At 37.4% G+C, this 18,919-nt stretch overlaps 2 protein-coding genes across 2 annotated transcripts; one reads left to right on the forward strand and one right to left on the reverse strand.

Annotated features, from left to right (window-relative positions):
* Nucleotides 1–8,030: 8,030 nt before the first annotated feature.
* On the forward strand, nt 8,031–8,966 carry LOC109176877 (40S ribosomal protein S27-2). The gene is made up of 4 exons (XM_019326274.1): nt 8,031–8,150; nt 8,264–8,365; nt 8,494–8,522; nt 8,661–8,966. Exons 1-4 carry the CDS (start codon nt 8,148–8,150, stop codon nt 8,785–8,787), a joined length of 261 nt encoding a protein of 86 aa, XP_019181819.1. The 5' UTR covers nt 8,031–8,147; the 3' UTR covers nt 8,788–8,966.
* Nucleotides 8,967–13,591: 4,625 nt separating this feature from the next.
* On the reverse strand, nt 13,592–17,773 carry LOC109176846. Its single transcript, XM_019326242.1, has 3 exons — nt 17,465–17,773; nt 13,949–14,197; nt 13,592–13,876 (listed from the first exon to the last, which is right to left on the reverse strand). Exons 1-3 carry the CDS (start codon nt 17,771–17,773, stop codon nt 13,592–13,594), a joined length of 843 nt encoding a protein of 280 aa, XP_019181787.1.
* Nucleotides 17,774–18,919: the final 1,146 nt, after the last annotated feature.

Raw genomic sequence — 18,919 nt, forward strand, 5'->3', positions numbered from 1 at the left:
TAACGCACATTGTTGGCGCCACAGGACCGATCGCATGCCCATACATGAGGGTCAGCGCATATAGCTCTGACACAGCCCCACAGCACCATGCCCCGTATCGCAACACGGGGAGGTCGATCGCAACCGACCGATGAACCGCAGCTCATCATAATGTTTGATCGCAACCAAATAGTGGACCGCAGCCCAAGAGAGTATGTCATCTGACTGTAGCCAGGAATTCCCATCTGACTACAGCCAGCCTCTGAACCGCAGCTCAGGAAAGATGTCACCTGATTGCAGCCAGGAATTCCCATCTGACTACAACCAGCTTCTGGACCGCAGCCCAGGATACCGTCATCCGACTACAGCCAGGAATTCCCATCTGACCATAGCCGGCTTCTGAACCGCAGCTCAGGATAACCAATCCGATCGCAACCGAATTGGGGTAACACGCACACATAACATATAGCAAGCACATGCAACCCACATTACACATTGGGAAGGGGGATAAAGCGTATAACAACCTTATGCGTGATCCATCACGTACTAAGAATAGTCCTAAGGGGTTCATACTTCTTCCACCTAAGTCAACGGGATACCAATTCAACTAGCATGCAATATAATAGACTCATAAACCTACGGACGGTACCCGAAATATCAAACTAGACATAGGCACGACAAACGGGGTCCGTTGGGACACCACAGGGATCGGGGAAACATCAAACGGGGAAGCCGGGGTCCCGAGGGGGGGAAGATTCCAGCGGGTAGCCGGTGGGTGGGGGTCCACTCGCCGGCTGCCCGCCGGTAACGCTGTTCCGGGCAGCGGGTGCCCGGCGGGCAGCTGCCCGCCCGCCGGCTGCCCGCTGCCGGAGCTGCCCGTGAACGCCGCGGGTAGGTGGCGGGTCCCCTACCCCCACCTACCCCCCACTGACTCTTTTCATCACTTTTCGCCCCGGGAACCGATGTGGAACCCGAAACCATGCTTAGACACTTTTCAACGTAATTAACGACCAGGCAATTAACGGATCAAATACGGTAAACGAACGGCACATAACCTATCATGCTTTTCTAATCATAATCAACACCCAAACATGCGATTTCCCCACCCGATAATCCAAGAATAATATCATACGATACAACCTAGGGTTCTAATCACTTTTATATCAACAAGAATACAATTCGTCTTCTTATTGCAAGATTCGGTAGGAACAACACATAGTCATCAAGGATACCAATTAATCATCAAAAACATCATAATCATCAAGAACAATACGTAATCATCAAAACCCCAATTAATCATCAAGAACATCATAATTATCAAGAAACTCCCAATATCAAGATTATCAAGATTCCTCATGGAATCATTATATCGACATCAATTATAATCATCATCAATCGCCATTTACAACAATATGGGGGAAACCCTAAGGGGAAATCATAGCTATGAAAATAGGTTTTGTTGAGACATGGGTTACCTCTTAGCCTTAATTAATTCCTTGGCTATGAAGGATCTTTCTTTAAGCTTTCTTGCTTTCTTGATTTCTTCTAAGGGAATTCTTGGAGCTCTCCTGGGGCGATGTGGCGTTTAGGCGTGTGGGAGGGGGTTCTAGGTGCTCCCTAAGTTCCCTATTTATAGATCCAAGGGTTTATTTAGAGTTTATTCCTATTGGGTTTAGGGGTTGGGTTTATATAATTGGGCCTATGGGCTATGGTGGCCTTTTTCCCTAATTAACCATTATAGTTTATTCTTTCTCCTGGGTTATTAATTAATTAATTAATTAATCAGTTGGTTTTAGGATCCGTAACACGGGGTGTTACAGGTTGTTTGACCTTATCCTTTGTAGACTGATTATGTTGATGTTGTTTACGCATGTGCGTTCACCTTAGCATGGACGTGGCATAACACTCTTAGTTTTCCAGCTTTTATATAGTTAAGACTTCCGCTGTATATGCTTATATTATGGTTAGATTAACTGAATGTTTAAATTTAAATTGGTCTGAAAATCGGGGGTGTGACATGCAAACTTCAGGAACACATTCTGTTTTATGTTTTTATTCTCCTCATGGAAAGATCGTTTATGATTTGTGTTGAAGATGTTGTTTTATTTAGAAATTAAAGACTAACATACAAATTACTAAATGTTATTATGATTGACATACTAGTAAGACATTGTTTATTACATCTTTTGTCTTCTTTTCAATTACGTAACTAAATCTGTAATGGATTTGTGAGATGTACAAGGGATTTGTGAGGGTAATTGCTTCAATAACACTTAAGTTGAATAACTCTCCTTTTTGGTACCCTAATTGCTTTATTTGCACATCTTTCTACCTTCGAGTGTGAAATTTCTACCTTCGAGTACACATTTTTGTAGATTCGAAGTATAATTTCTTTTAAAGAGTAGTAGACCTAGACGAAATCAATGGCAGTCCACATTACTGTTCTCTGGTGTAACATGGAGAGAATCTTATTTTTTGCGACCAAGATCGAGAAATCTCCATAGGAGCTCAATCCTTCATTCTTTATTCCCTCGATGATCTTGTCGCCCAAACTCTGCTTCACACCTCCGTATCTATCTCCAGTTGGCTGTGATATGAGACTTATTTATAATGTTGAAGTAGGTATAGATGTTAATGTAAATACAAATTTTGAATTTTAAATTCACCTCCAATTAATTAATATTAGTCTTGGAGATTGTAAAAGTCATTTACATTTCAAAACATGTGATTTTTAGAATTTGCAAGCATACTTTTTTTATTGTAGTAAATATCTAAAAACATAATAAGCTTCAATCAAGGTTATGTCCCTGCTTTTATATCCGTTTTTTCTGTTAATTTTTTTTGTACCTTATGCTATAAATGTTGTACTACATAATTATTTGGACAAAAATATCACTGCCGTTATAACTTTTGTTATCTTTCACATTATTATTACCATGCACATGCATACACAATATCTTTTTTCTTTTACATTCTTCAATTGGTAAGTTTGATTTTATTTAGATTTAATTAAATGTTACCATAGTTATATTGGTAATATATCATTTTTATAATTCTTACTTCATTAATATTAATATGAATTCTACAATTATATATATATATATATATATATATATATATATATATATATATATATATATATATATATATATATATATATATATATATATATATATATATAGGGTTGAGTTCAAATGAGGACAACAATATATAGAGGACTGTGAGGACAAATAATGGGCACACAACAAATTAATTTCTGGCACACAACTTAATACATAATGGCACACAAGAATAAATGTAAACATCAGGTTTCGAACCCAGGCTCTATAAATTAACAAATCTAGCACGCGACATACAGACTGTGGCACACGACTACATTCGGCCATGCACACGTCATACCGGCTAATGGCACACACTACATCTGTCCTCACAGTCCTCTATAATATACTTGTCCTCATTTGAATACACACACACACACACACACACACACACACACACACACATATATATATATATATATATATATATATATATATATATATATATATATATATATATATATATATATATATATATATATATATATATATTAATATAATTAAGATTTTAACATTAAATATTAATATTGAGCATATATTTTTGCGCATCGCGCATATGAAGTACTAGTAAACACAATAAATGCACTCATGCATGTTAATCTCAATCTATCAAAACTACATCGGTTTCACTGGTCAGGAAAACGAAAATAATTTTTTTTTTCAAAAAGGTTCTGCTTTATTATAGTATGCTAGTTTTTTACTCGCATTGCGCGAAAGGGATAATGCCCAATGTTTATTTTTAACAAGTACTTTAAAGTATATCAATGCAAGATTATATAGGAGATGGTCATGCATAGGTAATTGAATGTTGAATTTGTTTATTTAAACCAGTAATTCAAAGTATATGAATGCAAGATAATATATGAGAGATTGATTATAATTATCACTAAAATAAATATTTGCAACTTTATAATAACGCTAGTCTAAATACTTAGCCTAAAAATGATAGTTTAAATAAATATTACTTTTGGTTGAATTTCTCTAAGTCTTCTTAATTCTCTTTTGCGTAGCATTGTCATTGTTTTTATCATCAGTATTTGTCATCTTCTTTTTATTAGTAGTGTGTCATGTGCAATTGGGTTACTGGTGGTAGCATAGATGTCAGCGTCATGCAATGAGATTATGGTGTAGGAAACTATGAATTTGCATTGTAGTGTATATGACTCAGATTTTAGTTGTACTATGAACTCTTGATCTTGCATGCGTCTGTTCATATTTGGCAGTGATAATTTTTTCCTCTACATGTTTCATGTATTGTGAGATATGTGTCGTAGATTCTCATGTGCAAGTATTGAACAAATATTAATATTTATTATGAGTAGTACCTCTTGTTATAGTTTCATAACTTGTTTACTTGATAGTAACAACAATGACTTTGCAGGTAGTCCAAATACTCAGTGTTTTTGTTGTCAAGGTTGATGCTAATTTTGCCTTTAATCCAAATAGGTTAAGTCTAGAAAATGAAATAAATTGTAAATTTATATTAGTTCTAATATATTTAAATGATGCCAATAAATATTTTACATACAAGATAATGAATGTGCAACGATGACTATTTTTGATTTTTTTTTTCTTCATTTTCTTCAATGCGTCAAATGTGTCATGATGTTCTATTGCCTTACATTGGTATTTTTAATAATGAGTTTTAAATGTATCTACTTAAGATAATAATGTAATTACCATTTACATATTATTATCAACATAAAAACATACAAGTCCTTTAGGTGTTCTCCTCGAGGTACTTTTGGTTCAACCATTATTGTTGAATGAGTTCTCTTGAAGATAGAGAAATTCCTAATTTATTTAAGGAATAAGATTATATAAGATAGTAAAAATTTATACATTTTAAATCATCATAATAAATAAATATGATTTACCTTTAAGTAAACAACTGTGATGTAGTCCATAAATATTACGGGGTAGTTTTTCGCTTCAATTTTTTGGATTATTTGAATACCTTCTTTGTCAACAAATCATCCCAAGTAGTTAATATGACTGGCTTCAAATTATTTTTTATTTTTTTATGGTATTAATAAAATAATTGGTAAATAAATATATAACATATTTTTTTATTATAACTTTGATATTTAATTACAAGATAGTCTAAAAAGAAGACAATGGACAATAATTAATGAATTTGAAAGTAAGAAATCTTTGCATTGTAGAAAAAAGAGTTAAATCCACTTTTGGTCCTATATTTATTGTGCGATTGACACATTTTGCCTGATTTTATTAATTTAACCACATTTTACCCAGTCTTTTTAAAATGTAGAAAAAAGAGTTAAATCCTCATTGACACATTTGTTGTTAATGAGCCGTGAAGTGGGAGGACAATTGTGTCATTTCACGTGCTCTTATTCATTTCTTGGTCTCCCTCGTACCGAAATCTAGACAAGATTAATCCTTGATCTAGTTTATCTCTGCACGGGAATTTGGGCGAGAAGTCACATTTCGTGATCCACAACGCCGACGGCATCCACCCGGCCGTGATGGAGGTTCTGCAGCTGTGGATGGAGAAAGGCTTCGTCACGCTACAGGACATTAGGGATCAAGAAAGGTTCGACGGCTACTATCACAATCAATTCCTCATCATCAACGATTGCTTACATAGGTACAAATTCCAGGCGAAATGGATGTTCTTCTTTGATGTGGACGAGTTCATCTTCATCCCCAAGAAGAGCACTCTCAAATCTGTCCTCGATTCACTCTTCGCCTACACTCAGTTCACAATCGAGCAAATGCCCATGTCTAACAAGCCCTGTCTCCGTGAAGTCGATTCATTCATTGATTTAAACATCTTTGTTTAAATTAATGTAATATAGTTAGATTGATTGCGGTGTTGTTGTGTGTTGTTGTTCTGACGGAGTGGACTGATCCATGGACTCTGTTTTCGCTTCGATTCAGTGCCGACACAGAGAGAATTGCATTCTCACAGCGCGGGGAGTGAAGAATGTCGGCGTGGCGGCGTGTTGTCTTCATTCATCTCTTGTCTTCATCTAGTATCTATTCTAATGTAAATGTTTCTGTGTTGGTAATGTAAATGTTTACTGTGTGTGTGTTGGGATTGTTTCTTACTGAAATTTTGGCATTTTACCTTCATTTTTGTAGTGGAGCCTTATTTTAACTTAGTTTTTTATTTTATTTTTAACGCTTTTGGCTTTATTTTTACCTTGAAGTTGTTGACAAATTTGTTTTTGTGATTGGCAGTATTTTGATGGTGAAAGCTTGGGTCTGCAAATGGTGAAGTTTTGGTCTACAAACAGTGAAGAAGCTGGTGAAATTACAACTGATGAATAATTGCACATGAAAGGACATAATTGCCCTTCTACTTCACGGTAACTTAACAGCAAATGTAACGGTGGACCAAAGCTGTCCACTTTTTAAAAAGGTTGGACAAAATGTGACTAAATTAATAAAACCGGGTAAAATGTGTCCTTCGCGCAATAAATGTAGGACCAAAAATGGATTTAACTCTAGAAAAAATAAAGACAATATAACTAATGAAATTATATTTTTATTTAATTTTTTGATAATGTTTTTTTTTTTTAAATAAAGACATTATAGACATTTAATTTTTAAATTAAAGAAATGCATATGTATTTTTTTTTTGTTTTAGCTATTAATTTATTTAATTTAATAAGAGTAATAGAGTTGAGTACTTACTTTTCATCCATAATAATGAAGTCCTTGATTTTTTTTTTTTTTAAATTTCCGTTCGTTGTTAAGACAAATTATTTTGGAAGTTTTTTAATGACAATTGCTACAATTGTTGTCAATAGTGGATGATGATAAACAATTGCTACAATTGTTATAATGATATAGTAAAAATTAACATACAAATTCTTTAGAAGTTTTCATGCATTGATAAACTTTTGAAAATGATGTGTAATTTGTTCAAATTTATTGGTAAAGTTTTATATTTAATATAATTTGTGTATATATTCAATTTAAACCTCAATTATAATTAATTTGACTCCACATATATAAAGAGGAGAAATTAGATATAAAATAAATATAGTTCTTACATATATAATCTTTTTCAAATGAATAAGTTTTTGGTGGAGGTTTTTGACAAATATCACCTGTTATTTTATTTATTACAAGTTTTATTTAAATACGTTAGTTATATAATTAAAGTAGTTATTACAAATTCAAATTCTTTAAAAAAAATAATCCAATTCAAATAATAATACAATCAACAATAAACTTTAAAATCAACATAATAATAGCATAATTAAACTTTTAAAAATATTAAATATTACATTGTATAGTTATATTAAAATTTTTAATCAAACTAATTCTGATCTCAAGAACTCAAGTACGTATTTTTGTTTCCACAACCATTACTTTATTTGCCAATTCAGAGAATGCCAAAAATTTAATTGGTAAATTTGTTAAATTAATAATAGTTCGTGCATTGCACGAGACAATTACTAGTAATAAGAATGATAACAGGACGTTTGGTTGGAGAGGAGGAATTACGTGGGAAATGAATTGCAATTCCATGAGAGATGAATTACTGAGAATAAACTGGGAATTTAAATTTCAGTGTTTGGTTTACAGGAATAGAATTACTGGGAATTTCAATTTCAATATTTGGTATACATGGTAATTGAAAGGGAATAAGTAGTATAAAGTCAAAAATGTCCATTGTTGTTGTTAACCATTAATTTTAAGTTGAAAATGGAAGGGGTCATTTTGATTCATCACTATCTTTTTTACTTCCTAAAATCATAGGAATTAAAATCTCAAGAAATACATAAGATTTTAATTCCATGAAAATGGGGGCATTGCAATTCCGTAATTCCATTCAACCAAACAATGAATTTTGTGATCTTTGAAATTAGGTGGGAAGAAAATTTAAATTCCCTTCAAACGCTGTATAATAATAATATCGCTAGTCTATAAGTCACGTCGGTCAATATACAAATAGTATTAACATTAACAATACGATATAAACCCTAGCTATTTAATAACTGCCTCCTCTCGTCGCCGACCTTCAACGAACCTATTCTCGGCTCTCTTCATACGGCGGCCTTCTAGGGTTTTCGTTCATCAACATTCAACACAATGGTAAATCTTCCTGGACCTCGATTGTTTTTTTTTTTTTTTTTTTTTTCTTTCAGATCATTGATTATCGATTATTATACTGATCTTTTGTTGTATGAATGCGTGGATAATTGTAGGTTCTACCGAACGATATCGATTTGTTGAACCCTCCTGCCGAGCTCGAGAAGAAGAAGCACAAGCTCAAGCGTCTCGTGCAGTCTCCCAACTCTTTCTTCATGGTGCGTCTCTTTTACGTTAGATTTGTTTCTATGCTGTGTTCTCCTTTAAGTATAATCTGTTTTAGTGAAATTTTTTCGTTACTGTGCTGGGATTTTCAAGTTGTTTTGTGATTTGGGTTTTCTTGTAGGATGTCAAGTGCCAAGGCTGCTTCAACATGTAAGTTCTGTATTCTCTTTATTTGTAATTTTGTATGTAATCTGTCTTGAATTTAGGTTTTTAGGTTTGGTGTTAATGTTAATTACCAATGTAAATCATGATGCTGTTAATGATATTATTTGGGGTGGATGTATGCAGAACAACTGTGTTCAGTCACTCTCAGACGGTTGTGGTGTGTGGGAACTGCCAGACAGTGTTGTGCCAGCCGACTGGTGGGCGTGCCAGGCTCACTGAGGGATGCTCTTTCAGGAGAAAGGGTGACTAATCACAGACCTTTGTCCTATTTCCATTTGAAGTTTAATGGGGAACTGATATGCCTAAATTTTGAGTTAGTTTGTTTTAAGACTCACATTTCAGATTTGTGGCGTTTCAAAATTATGCATCTGAAAGATTATGTTATTGAATGAAAGATTCAATTTTTACTAGCACATGCATCTGTAGTTACTTAATTATTGTTGAGTTGGATTTAAGTTGCGACCACTTTCATATTTCCTTACTTTTACTTGATGATGCCCTACTTGAAACAATTATGAGATTCTGATTTGAGCTATGATGATTCATCAGTGAAATTAGTCAATTTATATAATCATATATACAGCACAAGATGGTGATCTTTTGTCATTAATTCAATCTTGAGATGTGCTTAGTGTTAGGTTGAATGATTTTTACTTTATATATTCATCGTTTGAGTGTTAGCTTTTGCTTGTCTATTGCCCACTAAGATGATGGGATTGGTCCTTCCTGTTTTTCCTTTATTACAAGTTATAGTCAGGTTTGTGCTATACAGAATTATAGGTGTGTACCGGCCTGATGCTTTCCATAAACAAAATTTTTTTTTTAGTGATGTAGTGCTATTGATTTATAGTTATAATTTGTTTGAAGTTGATTGAGCATACTGTTGAATTAGTACATAATTAGTTACGGAGTATAATTTTTTTGATTCTGGCAATGATGAGAAAATGTAGAAACCACATAAATATTCCATGCCACCACTAAATTATGCACCCTTTTGGTATTGGTTTTTCTTTACTTCAAATTGTCTGTACTATCATGTTTCTCTTAACCATGATTCGGCCCTGTGCCATTCCATATCCTGTTTAAATACTAATCTTACTTTTTGCTGGATAAGCTTTTTTCATGGCCACCATTGTTTTCTTCTGCTTTACTGTTTTCCTCATCTCCTTTAATCCTTAATCTACATTTGTTTTTCTTCTTTCTGCACTCCCATCTGCAACACATACTTCAGCTTAGATGTGCACTTGAATATCTTTGGAAATTATAACATGAATATCTCAATGGTAATATTATCTCCTTGTGTGCATTACTTTCTCTGTCACAGTAAAGCTGAATTCTTCATATTCAAATTCATTTTGGAATTACTCCTGCATAATAATCATTGTCTTGACACCCTGTATCTCTCTGGGATCTCTCAAATACCCTTATTATAGTGACTGAATCTCAGGAATGTGAATATGGTAATATTAGATTTTTCTTGTTTGACTCGGGGGGTGTGGGATTTTTGAACTCTTTTTAGGTCCATTTAGATTATAACATACCCTCCGAGTAACAAAACAGCAGCATACATAGCTCCCATAAGATTTGCCAGGTCTTGTTTGGATCTGTTACATATTCATGATTTGATAGATGGAAGTCAAAAAGAAAGTAATCCATTGAGAGTGAAAAGAAGGCAGTTCTGATATTTCTTATGCTATGTTTGGGTCTTAGGCAAGCGTGGCATTGAGTGATGAAAGGTTAGGCGTATTTTGTTGGTAAGTGAAGGTCTTGGGAACCCGGGGCTGGAGTGCTATTCCTCCTGAGAAAATTAGTAAATTTTATGTCTTCTAGTTACCAGTAGAGATCCCTCAACTGCAGGAGCAATGAACAAGATTTAATAAGATAAATCCAGCGACATCATTTTTGAACTGTGGTCCATGGTTCACGCTATTTCTATTATATCATGTGCACCCAGAGCTGCTACCATCTTCACCCCTTCTAACACAATAAACAATCACTCTTTATCTTTTTTTTTGGTTTTGTTTCAACTTCCAAACACAGAAAAGATACTCAAATTCACCGATCCATATACTCAATTTCAATCATCCAGAAGCACACCTGGAATGCCAATATGCCAAATATCATCACATGCTGATCAAATAAAGAACTCTTTCCTTTTCTCACCAAAGTTGATTAAAAACAAGAATTGACCGGGCAATTCCCACTACCAGTTGCATCTTGTTAAAAGGCTATTTTAGAATAATATTACAATGTTTCTTATTCATCTGTATTACTCTAGATTGCATATCAATATATAGGCTTAAAGAAAGCATTGGGAAGAGGCATAATAAAAATCAAACTGCCTGTTGAATTTTGTGGTGAAAGAAGAAATCAAGCTCAATGGTATATTATTTCTCACTTTAGAATTAGATACAAAACAAATTATAAATAGGAGTTTGTCAACCAGAAAAAATTATTTATCAGCTATACAAGTTAAACTAACTTATTTAACGAAAATAATAAGTTGATCTAGTCTACTCCTACTCTAATGCATTCATGGCTTCTTGTGGCTGTAGATTTTAACACCCCCTCACAAGCTAGAGTGTATGCCTAGCTTGGTCTTGAATCGTTGAAATAAAGTGAGAGCATGTGGCTTCGTAAAGAAATTTGCTAATTGATTGGCACTAAAAACATATATAATTTTCAAAATTCATTTTTTGATATGTTCTTGAACAAAATGACAATCAATTTCTATGTGTTTTGTCCGCTCATGAAATACTGGATTCGCAACAATAGCAAATGCAGATTGACTATAAGAAAATAACAATGCCGGAGAAGGTATCGTAATTTCCAGATCAACAAGCAAGAATAAAAACCATTGGATCTCACAGCTAGTAGTTGTAAGGCTTTATACAGCCAAAATATGTTGATGCTTGCGTTCAACAATACTATTCTGTTGTGGCGTGTCTTAGCAAGAAGTTTGATGTTCAATACCTTGACTTTCATAAAAATTTTTCATATTAAATTCCTGGCCATTATTCGTTCGAATACACTTAATATTACTCTCAAATTGTGTAGAAACAAAACAACAAAATTTTTAAGCAATAAGTGTGTTTCTTGTTTACTTTGCATAAAAAAATACCCACGTAGCACGAGTAAAATCATCTACAATTGTCAAAAATAATAGTGCCCATAAATAGACGGAACGTGATATGGACCCCAAATATCCACATGAATCAACTCAAAACTTTTAGTACATGATGTAATACTAGTGGGAAATTGTAACCGTTTTTGTTTAGCCAAAGGACAAATACCACAAACCAAATGGGGATTGCATTCTATTGAATTATCAAGCATTCGCAAGCCTTTTAGTTTCCTGGAAGAGGGATGACCTAGTCTCAAATGCCATATATCAAAGCTAGAAATAGGAGACATAGCATATCTTTCTATAGATAACTCTTCCTCTGTCTCTCTGAAATGATATAGATCCTGCCCCTTCTCAGCATAACCAATCGTCTTCCTGCTCATCCCAGTATGTATCTCACAATATCCAGCAAAAAAAAAAAAAAAAAAAAAAAAAAAACCACACAACAACACATATCCTTGGTTAGCTTGCCAACAGAAATCAAGTGAAAATCAAATTCTGGAACACACATAACATCCCGTAAAATTATGTGTGAAGATAACTGTACATCACCCACATGTGTAACTACAGTTTTATTTCCATTGGGCAACATAACATGCATACGATTAGTTTTGCGAAAAGTCATAAAACATGCAATGTTATTAACAATATGGTCCGTTGCACCTGTATCAACAATCCAGATGGGTGTATGGGAAGAAAAAATATTTTTACCTTCGTAAGCAATCAGCTTAAAAGATGCTACTAATGCATTAGCCTTGACTATCAAATCTGACAATTTTGTAATATGACAGTTTGGTAATGTTTCTTCCGAATTATTACTAGTCATAGGGAATGAAAATAAATAACAACGGAAACAACTTAAAAAAGCTTTGATACCATGTTGAATTTTGTGGTGAAAGAAGAAACCAAGCTCAATGGTATATTATTTCTCACTTTAGAATTAGATACAAAAAAAACTATAAATAAGAGTTTGTCCACCAGAAAAAGCAATTTATCAACTATACAAGCTGAACTAACTTATTTAACAAAAATAATAAGTTGATATAGTCTACTCCTACTCTAATGCATGCATGGCTTCTTGTGGCTGTAGATTTTAACACTGCCTAAGAAAAGTACAAAACTACTCTCCTCAAGGCTCTAGTTGCTAGAGAAAATAGGGATGAGAAAGGGCTGCCAAGACAAATATTTTCTAATATTTCTAACACTCCTCTTTAAATTGAAGTGCACAAATCAAATGCTCCAAGCTTGTTACAAATGTATTCAATTCTAGATCCACAAAAGGATTTAGTGAGAACATTACCAAGTTGATCATTTGACCCAACAAATGTGGTAATGATGTCTTCGGATGCAACCTTCTCTCGGATAAAGTGCCTTGGTCTACTCCTACTCTAATGCATGCATGGCTTCTTGTGGCTGTAGATTTTAACACTGCCTAAGAAAAGTACAAAACTACTCTCCTCAAGGCTCTAGTTGCTAGAGTAAATAGGGATGAGAAAGGGCTGCCAAGACAAATATTTTCTAATATTTCTAACACTCCTCTTTAAATTGAAGTGCACAAATCAAATGCTCCAAGCTTGTTACAAATGTATTCAATTCTAGATCCACAAAATGATTTAGTGAGAACATTACCAAGTTGATCATTTGACCCAACAAATGTGGTAATGATGTCTTCGGATGCAACCTTCTCTCGGATAAAGTGCCTTGGTCTTGGGCGAGGCCTCGGGGCCTTGGCTTTAGCCGAGGCCTCGTGCCTTGGTTTTGGCCGAGGCCTCGGGCCTTGTTTTGGCCAAGGCCTCGTGCCTTGGCCTTAACTAAACGAAGTTCGTGGAGCCGGGAGGTGAAAGCAGTGATGAGGAAATGCAAATATTTCATTCAAAATATCAAGTCCAAATACAGAGCAAAATAAGGAGATAACCAAAGCAAGCTAAATCTAAGCATTCAGGTCGGGAGCACTGGTGGAGGCATTGTAAGCTGCGATCTCATCGCCGAGGGTCTCCATGCTCGCGGGAAGGTGAATATTCTCCAAGGAAGGGGAGATAAGGCTAGCATGTGTAGGTTGATTTTCGAGAAACTGATCCAGCCCTCTCAGTTCCGTCGCACCATTATGGGTAGGGACTCCATCTGATGGGGTTGGTGAGCCGCATGCAGAAGTACCCGGATGGGAAAGTATGTCCGGTAGGCCCCTCGCCACTAGATCAAAAGAGTTATCCTCTTGCTGCAAGATGGTGTAAATGTCCTACTGCATTGTGTATAAACCCGCCTCATAGGCGGCCAATCCCTCATCTACCAGACGGTTCTTCCCGTCCTCCGAAGCGAGCCACTCCTCTAACAGCTCGTGCATGTGACCTCGGGCGTGTGCCATGGTGACCAACTTGAATTGGTGGGACCTATGATAGGTTGGGACGACGCGACCCAGCTCATCCTTCAGCCTCTTCTGCTCAAGCCTGTGAAATTGCCTCTCCTGCTCCAAAACTTCCTCCTTCGACTCCAAAGTCCGAGAGAGCCCAGCAACCCGCCTCTTGAGAGTCTCGTGACTCTCGTAAACGGAGTCGCAGTGAAGGACAATTTGCAAAAAAGAGGGGTGAGACACTTGGTTTTAATTAAGGTGCAAGAGAAGAGAGGGGAGACTTACCTCAAAGAGACGGGAGTTAGCATCATCCAAGTGAATAGTCTCCGGACCGTTGGAAGATATCAAGCCACAGAATAGCTCATGAGTCCGGGTGGGGTCCCCCACGAACTCGGGTAGGACTTGAACGGTGAGGCAAAGGCGGCGGCCGAGGTGCGGCAGGAGGCACTAGGAGCACCGAGGCGGCTGGAGCGGTGTCGCGGCGGGTGGTGCGTGCCCCACCACCTCGGTAGTCTTTTGCCTTTTGGATTGCAATCTCTTGCGGTATTTATCCACACGGTCGCCCATGGTACAAAGAGAGGGCAAACGAAGGGAATGTAGAAGACAACATCTTGGCGAGGATATGGAGAGCTCGAGCTCGGCCTAAGGCGGGGGTGCGGAGGTATCCCCAGAGGAGGGCTCGGTCGTGGCTGAGCTCAAGCGAGAACTCGGCCGTACGCGGTCCGCGCAACATAAGCGGAAGAGGGGTGCCCGGTGTGAAGCATAAACCAGCCATGCTCTCCTCACTCAACATAGGCTCTATGCATGGTGGGGTTGTGCCGAGGGTCTTGTATTTTTGAAAGCGGTCATTCCAAGGGGATGATGAGGAGTTCGGGCTTACAGAAACAAACACAAATGCGAGTTTCCAAGTTTTGTTGGAAGAGTGTATGTCCTGTAGGGTTTTTGTAACACCCCACTTTTCTTAAACTTAATTACAGTTCTAAAACCAAAATCAAGATAATCTAAACATCGGATAAACAAACTAAAATAACCAACTAGTGGGAATGTCACCGCCACAATCACATCTCCACGGTGATTGCACAGGCTAAGGATGGAACTAATTCATTAAAACAAACTAACATTCAAATTACTTAGTTTAAAGTCACTTGGGGAAAAACACCCCGATGTCTATCATCAAACATAGGTAGCATAAGTCTACAATCCTTCATCATAACATCATAAAAATAAAAAGAGTTTGGACTACTAGATCTACTAAGCTAGTCTAACTCGATCAACTCTCAAACGCTAGGCCCACCTGAAAGGGGTTTTGCAAAACAACAAGTAGACAAGTAGGAAAACTCCCGTTAGCACGAAGCTAAGTATAACCACACTCAACCCTGTAAAGTACTACAGTATATACTTTGGAAAAACATTTGTTCACAAATCTAATCAAACAATCTCAACACTTAGACAATTTTAAGATACATCACAGACTTTCTATATGCTCGCAACCTATAATATCAACAAAATCACTCCAACACATACTTCTCATAACAAAACTCATCATAACGAACTCATGCTATTGCTATCAATCAATACGAAATTATTCTCATGCTTTCGAATTCTCATCATGCAAACTAGATATATAAGGCATCAAAATGCAACTAAAGCAATCATGCTCAATATACAATCTTGGTTAATCATTCTCATTATGCAATCTAGTGCAAACATTCTCATCATGCAATCTCGTGCAACATTCTCATTATGCAATCTCGTGCAATACTATAAGTATACTTATACACTCGTTTGTAAATAGAATATTTTTCTGTGGAGGTCTATTAGAGCCACAAGGACTCGCTTACTTTCATTTCTTAGAGTCGCAATGACTTGCTTTCTTTACAAATGGATGAGGTAGGAACTTCACCGTAGCGTGAACGAACCTATCCCGGTACGGCCTCTAGCCGACCTATGCTCATCTCATCCACCGAACCACTTTCTTGGTTCAAAAATCAAATCTGTGGAATCAGGTATCGAACTTTTGGCCTGCACACCCCCTGACCAGGATTCCAAGCCTGGCAGGCAGTTTCCAACCTCGTAACGTGGGAATACGCCACGTTACATAAATTTGGACCGCAATGCCCATTTCTTTCTTCCGAGAGGACGTAGTCCAAACGGGTCCTCCAAAACCTCACATATATAGATAGATAATATATATATCTCTCATGCACCAAACTTATGCATGCCACAACTCAACAACTTCTCAGTGCAACAAGGTAATGATATACCATATGCTCATGAATTTTGGAAAATAATACTTAGGCTCACATTGGCCATTTATGCTCTTATAAAGACATGATTTGCTTGAAATGCAAGAATACTATACAATCATACTTCAATTCTATATAGCACAGTGAACTCTCAAGAATATACAATCATGCTTGTTTGCAAAATGACAAACTCTGTACATTTCTACCAACAAAATAGGCTTCAAATTCCATTGAACATACAACACATTCTAGTCATGTTTTTCTAACAACTCTTATTCACAAAGTGTTCATGCTTCTCTATTCAATACACAAATAGCATTAGGAGGATAAAACAAAGCAATTCCCAAAGGCAGTGAACTCAAATTATATAACAGTGAAGCATTTCATCACAAATTCCATCATAACATGCTCATTTCTAATCCAAATTCAACGAAATAAAAGCCCAAACGTGCGTCAAGACGGCCCCGAGGTACCGAGCCACAAGGGCCCGTGACACCTGGTCCAAAACGACACGTAGCTGAGCCACAAGGGCCCGGCCACTGCACAGGAGCATCTCACGGACCATGGGGCGGGGCTCAGCAAGGCCCGCCCCCTCAATCCGCTAGCTTGCCGGCTCTAGGCAACGACCCTCCCCTAGGGCCGTTCCCTAGGCCCGGCTGGCACGACTCTAACCAACGGTCCCCTTGTTGGGCCGTTGGTTGGGGCCGGTGCCTCTACTGGTGCACACTGCTTGTGCACCAGATGATTTCTTTTCATCTGTAAAGCATTCTCAAGCAATTCTAGCACATCCAAAACATCAACAATACATCATAGGCAAGTAATAGATCACTTAATAGCTCAAATACTTCAAGAATCAAGCATTTATACTCATTTCTATCTATAAAACAATGACTTCGCAGAGCCAAACATATGATGGGAGTCCATGGGGTTATTGTTAGGAATAAATTGTAAATTTTGATGAGCCGAATGTATTTTTTGAAAAATCAAGTAGTCCCCAATTCTATTTTGTTTGAGTCAGTTTTGAGTCTACAGAGTATGGTGCACCCATATCATGCAACCCACGTACAAGTCTTGAAGATCATAATTTATTTGAGGAAGTTAAGCGGTATTATAGCTTAACACAATTATGATGCATATAAGTCACCAAGAACCATGCTAGAAGAGTTGGATGATACGCGTGTGAGCTATGCCAAATGATCTTAGAAAATACCCCTGCACCTCTGAGTTGGTCAAACAAGTCATCGATCCTTGGTAGTGGATATTTGTTCTTGATTGTTACTTGGTTTAACTCGCGATAATCAATGCACAGTCTCATGCTTCCATCCTTCTTCTTTACGAAAAGCATAGGCGCTCCCCACGGTGATGTACTAGGTCGAATATGCCCCTTGTCCAACAACTCTTGCAACTGAACCTTCAACTCTTGCATCTCTTTGGGTGCTAAACGGTAAGGAGCCTTCAATATAGGCGCCGTTCCAGGCACAAGATCTACAGAGAACTCAAATTCTCTAGGGGGAGGCATGCCCGGGATTTCCTCGGGAAATACGTCAAGGAACTCGCACACCACAGGTATGGATTGAGCCGCATCTCCCTTTGCCTTCAAATTCTCGACGGATCACAGATAGACTTCGTGACCTTTCTCAACGTACTTCTTCATCCTTAACATCGATACCAACTTGACTCCGGACTCCCCTGCTGTCCCTCGATAAGACACCCTCTTCCCGCTTGGTCCTCTAAGTACCACCTTCTGCTCACCACAAAGAATCTGAGCTTTGAACTGTCCCAGCCAATCCATGCCTAAGACTACATCTACACCGTCCAAGCCGAACTGGATCAGATTACTGGGGAACTCCTCTCCACCGATGACTATCTTAACATCTTTGAAGAGACGGTCGCACGACCTGATTTCCTCGGAAGCCACCTTCACATTCAGCTTCACTTCAACGCCATTAGACAAACCCAGCTTCTTCACGAGCCCTGGCGATATGAACGAGTTGGATGCACCGGAGTCGAACAAGATTACGGCCGGAAGCGATTGCACCATAAAGGTTCCTGTCACCACGTCGCCGTCTCCAGCCTGAGCTTCACTTAAGACAAGAGTCTTCTCACGTGAAGACTCTCCAGATGAGTTCTGAACTCCCAAGCTTCCAATCGGTTTTTGCTCACGAGGGGGCGGTACCGTAGCATCACTGGGGCTTACTCGAGTGGACGTACCACTCCTGATCCATTGCTCTACGACACTGGGAGTGTTGTGAACTCCCACCATCCTGGGTTTCTTAGCCCCACCGCTAGCATCGTCAAGCGCTACCGCACGTTGGCGAGGCGGAGCCATAGCGATACTTCTACAACAACAACACGGTTACGATAGGCACAAACAACAACGCACCCTTACATGTCGCTAACCAAAGGAACACGAAACTAAACAGAAACAACAAGCAAGCAGAAAAAACTATAAGCAACACACAGCTCACCATGCGTCCTAAAAGTCCTAAGTTTTAAACACTTAGATACTTATGGTCATCTTAGGGTCTCAAACCACACTTAACTTCTTAAAAGTGTAGACTCTAACATCCTAGACTAAAACCTAGGCTCTGATACCAACTATAACACCCCCAATTTTCATGCCATTTTAAAACTTAAATACGCAAGGTAAGGTAGCTAACATATA

This window comes from Ipomoea nil, unplaced genomic scaffold, assembly GCF_001879475.1.
Source record: "Ipomoea nil cultivar Tokyo-kokei standard unplaced genomic scaffold, Asagao_1.1 scaffold0761, whole genome shotgun sequence".
Taxonomy (NCBI): domain Eukaryota; kingdom Viridiplantae; phylum Streptophyta; class Magnoliopsida; order Solanales; family Convolvulaceae; genus Ipomoea; species Ipomoea nil.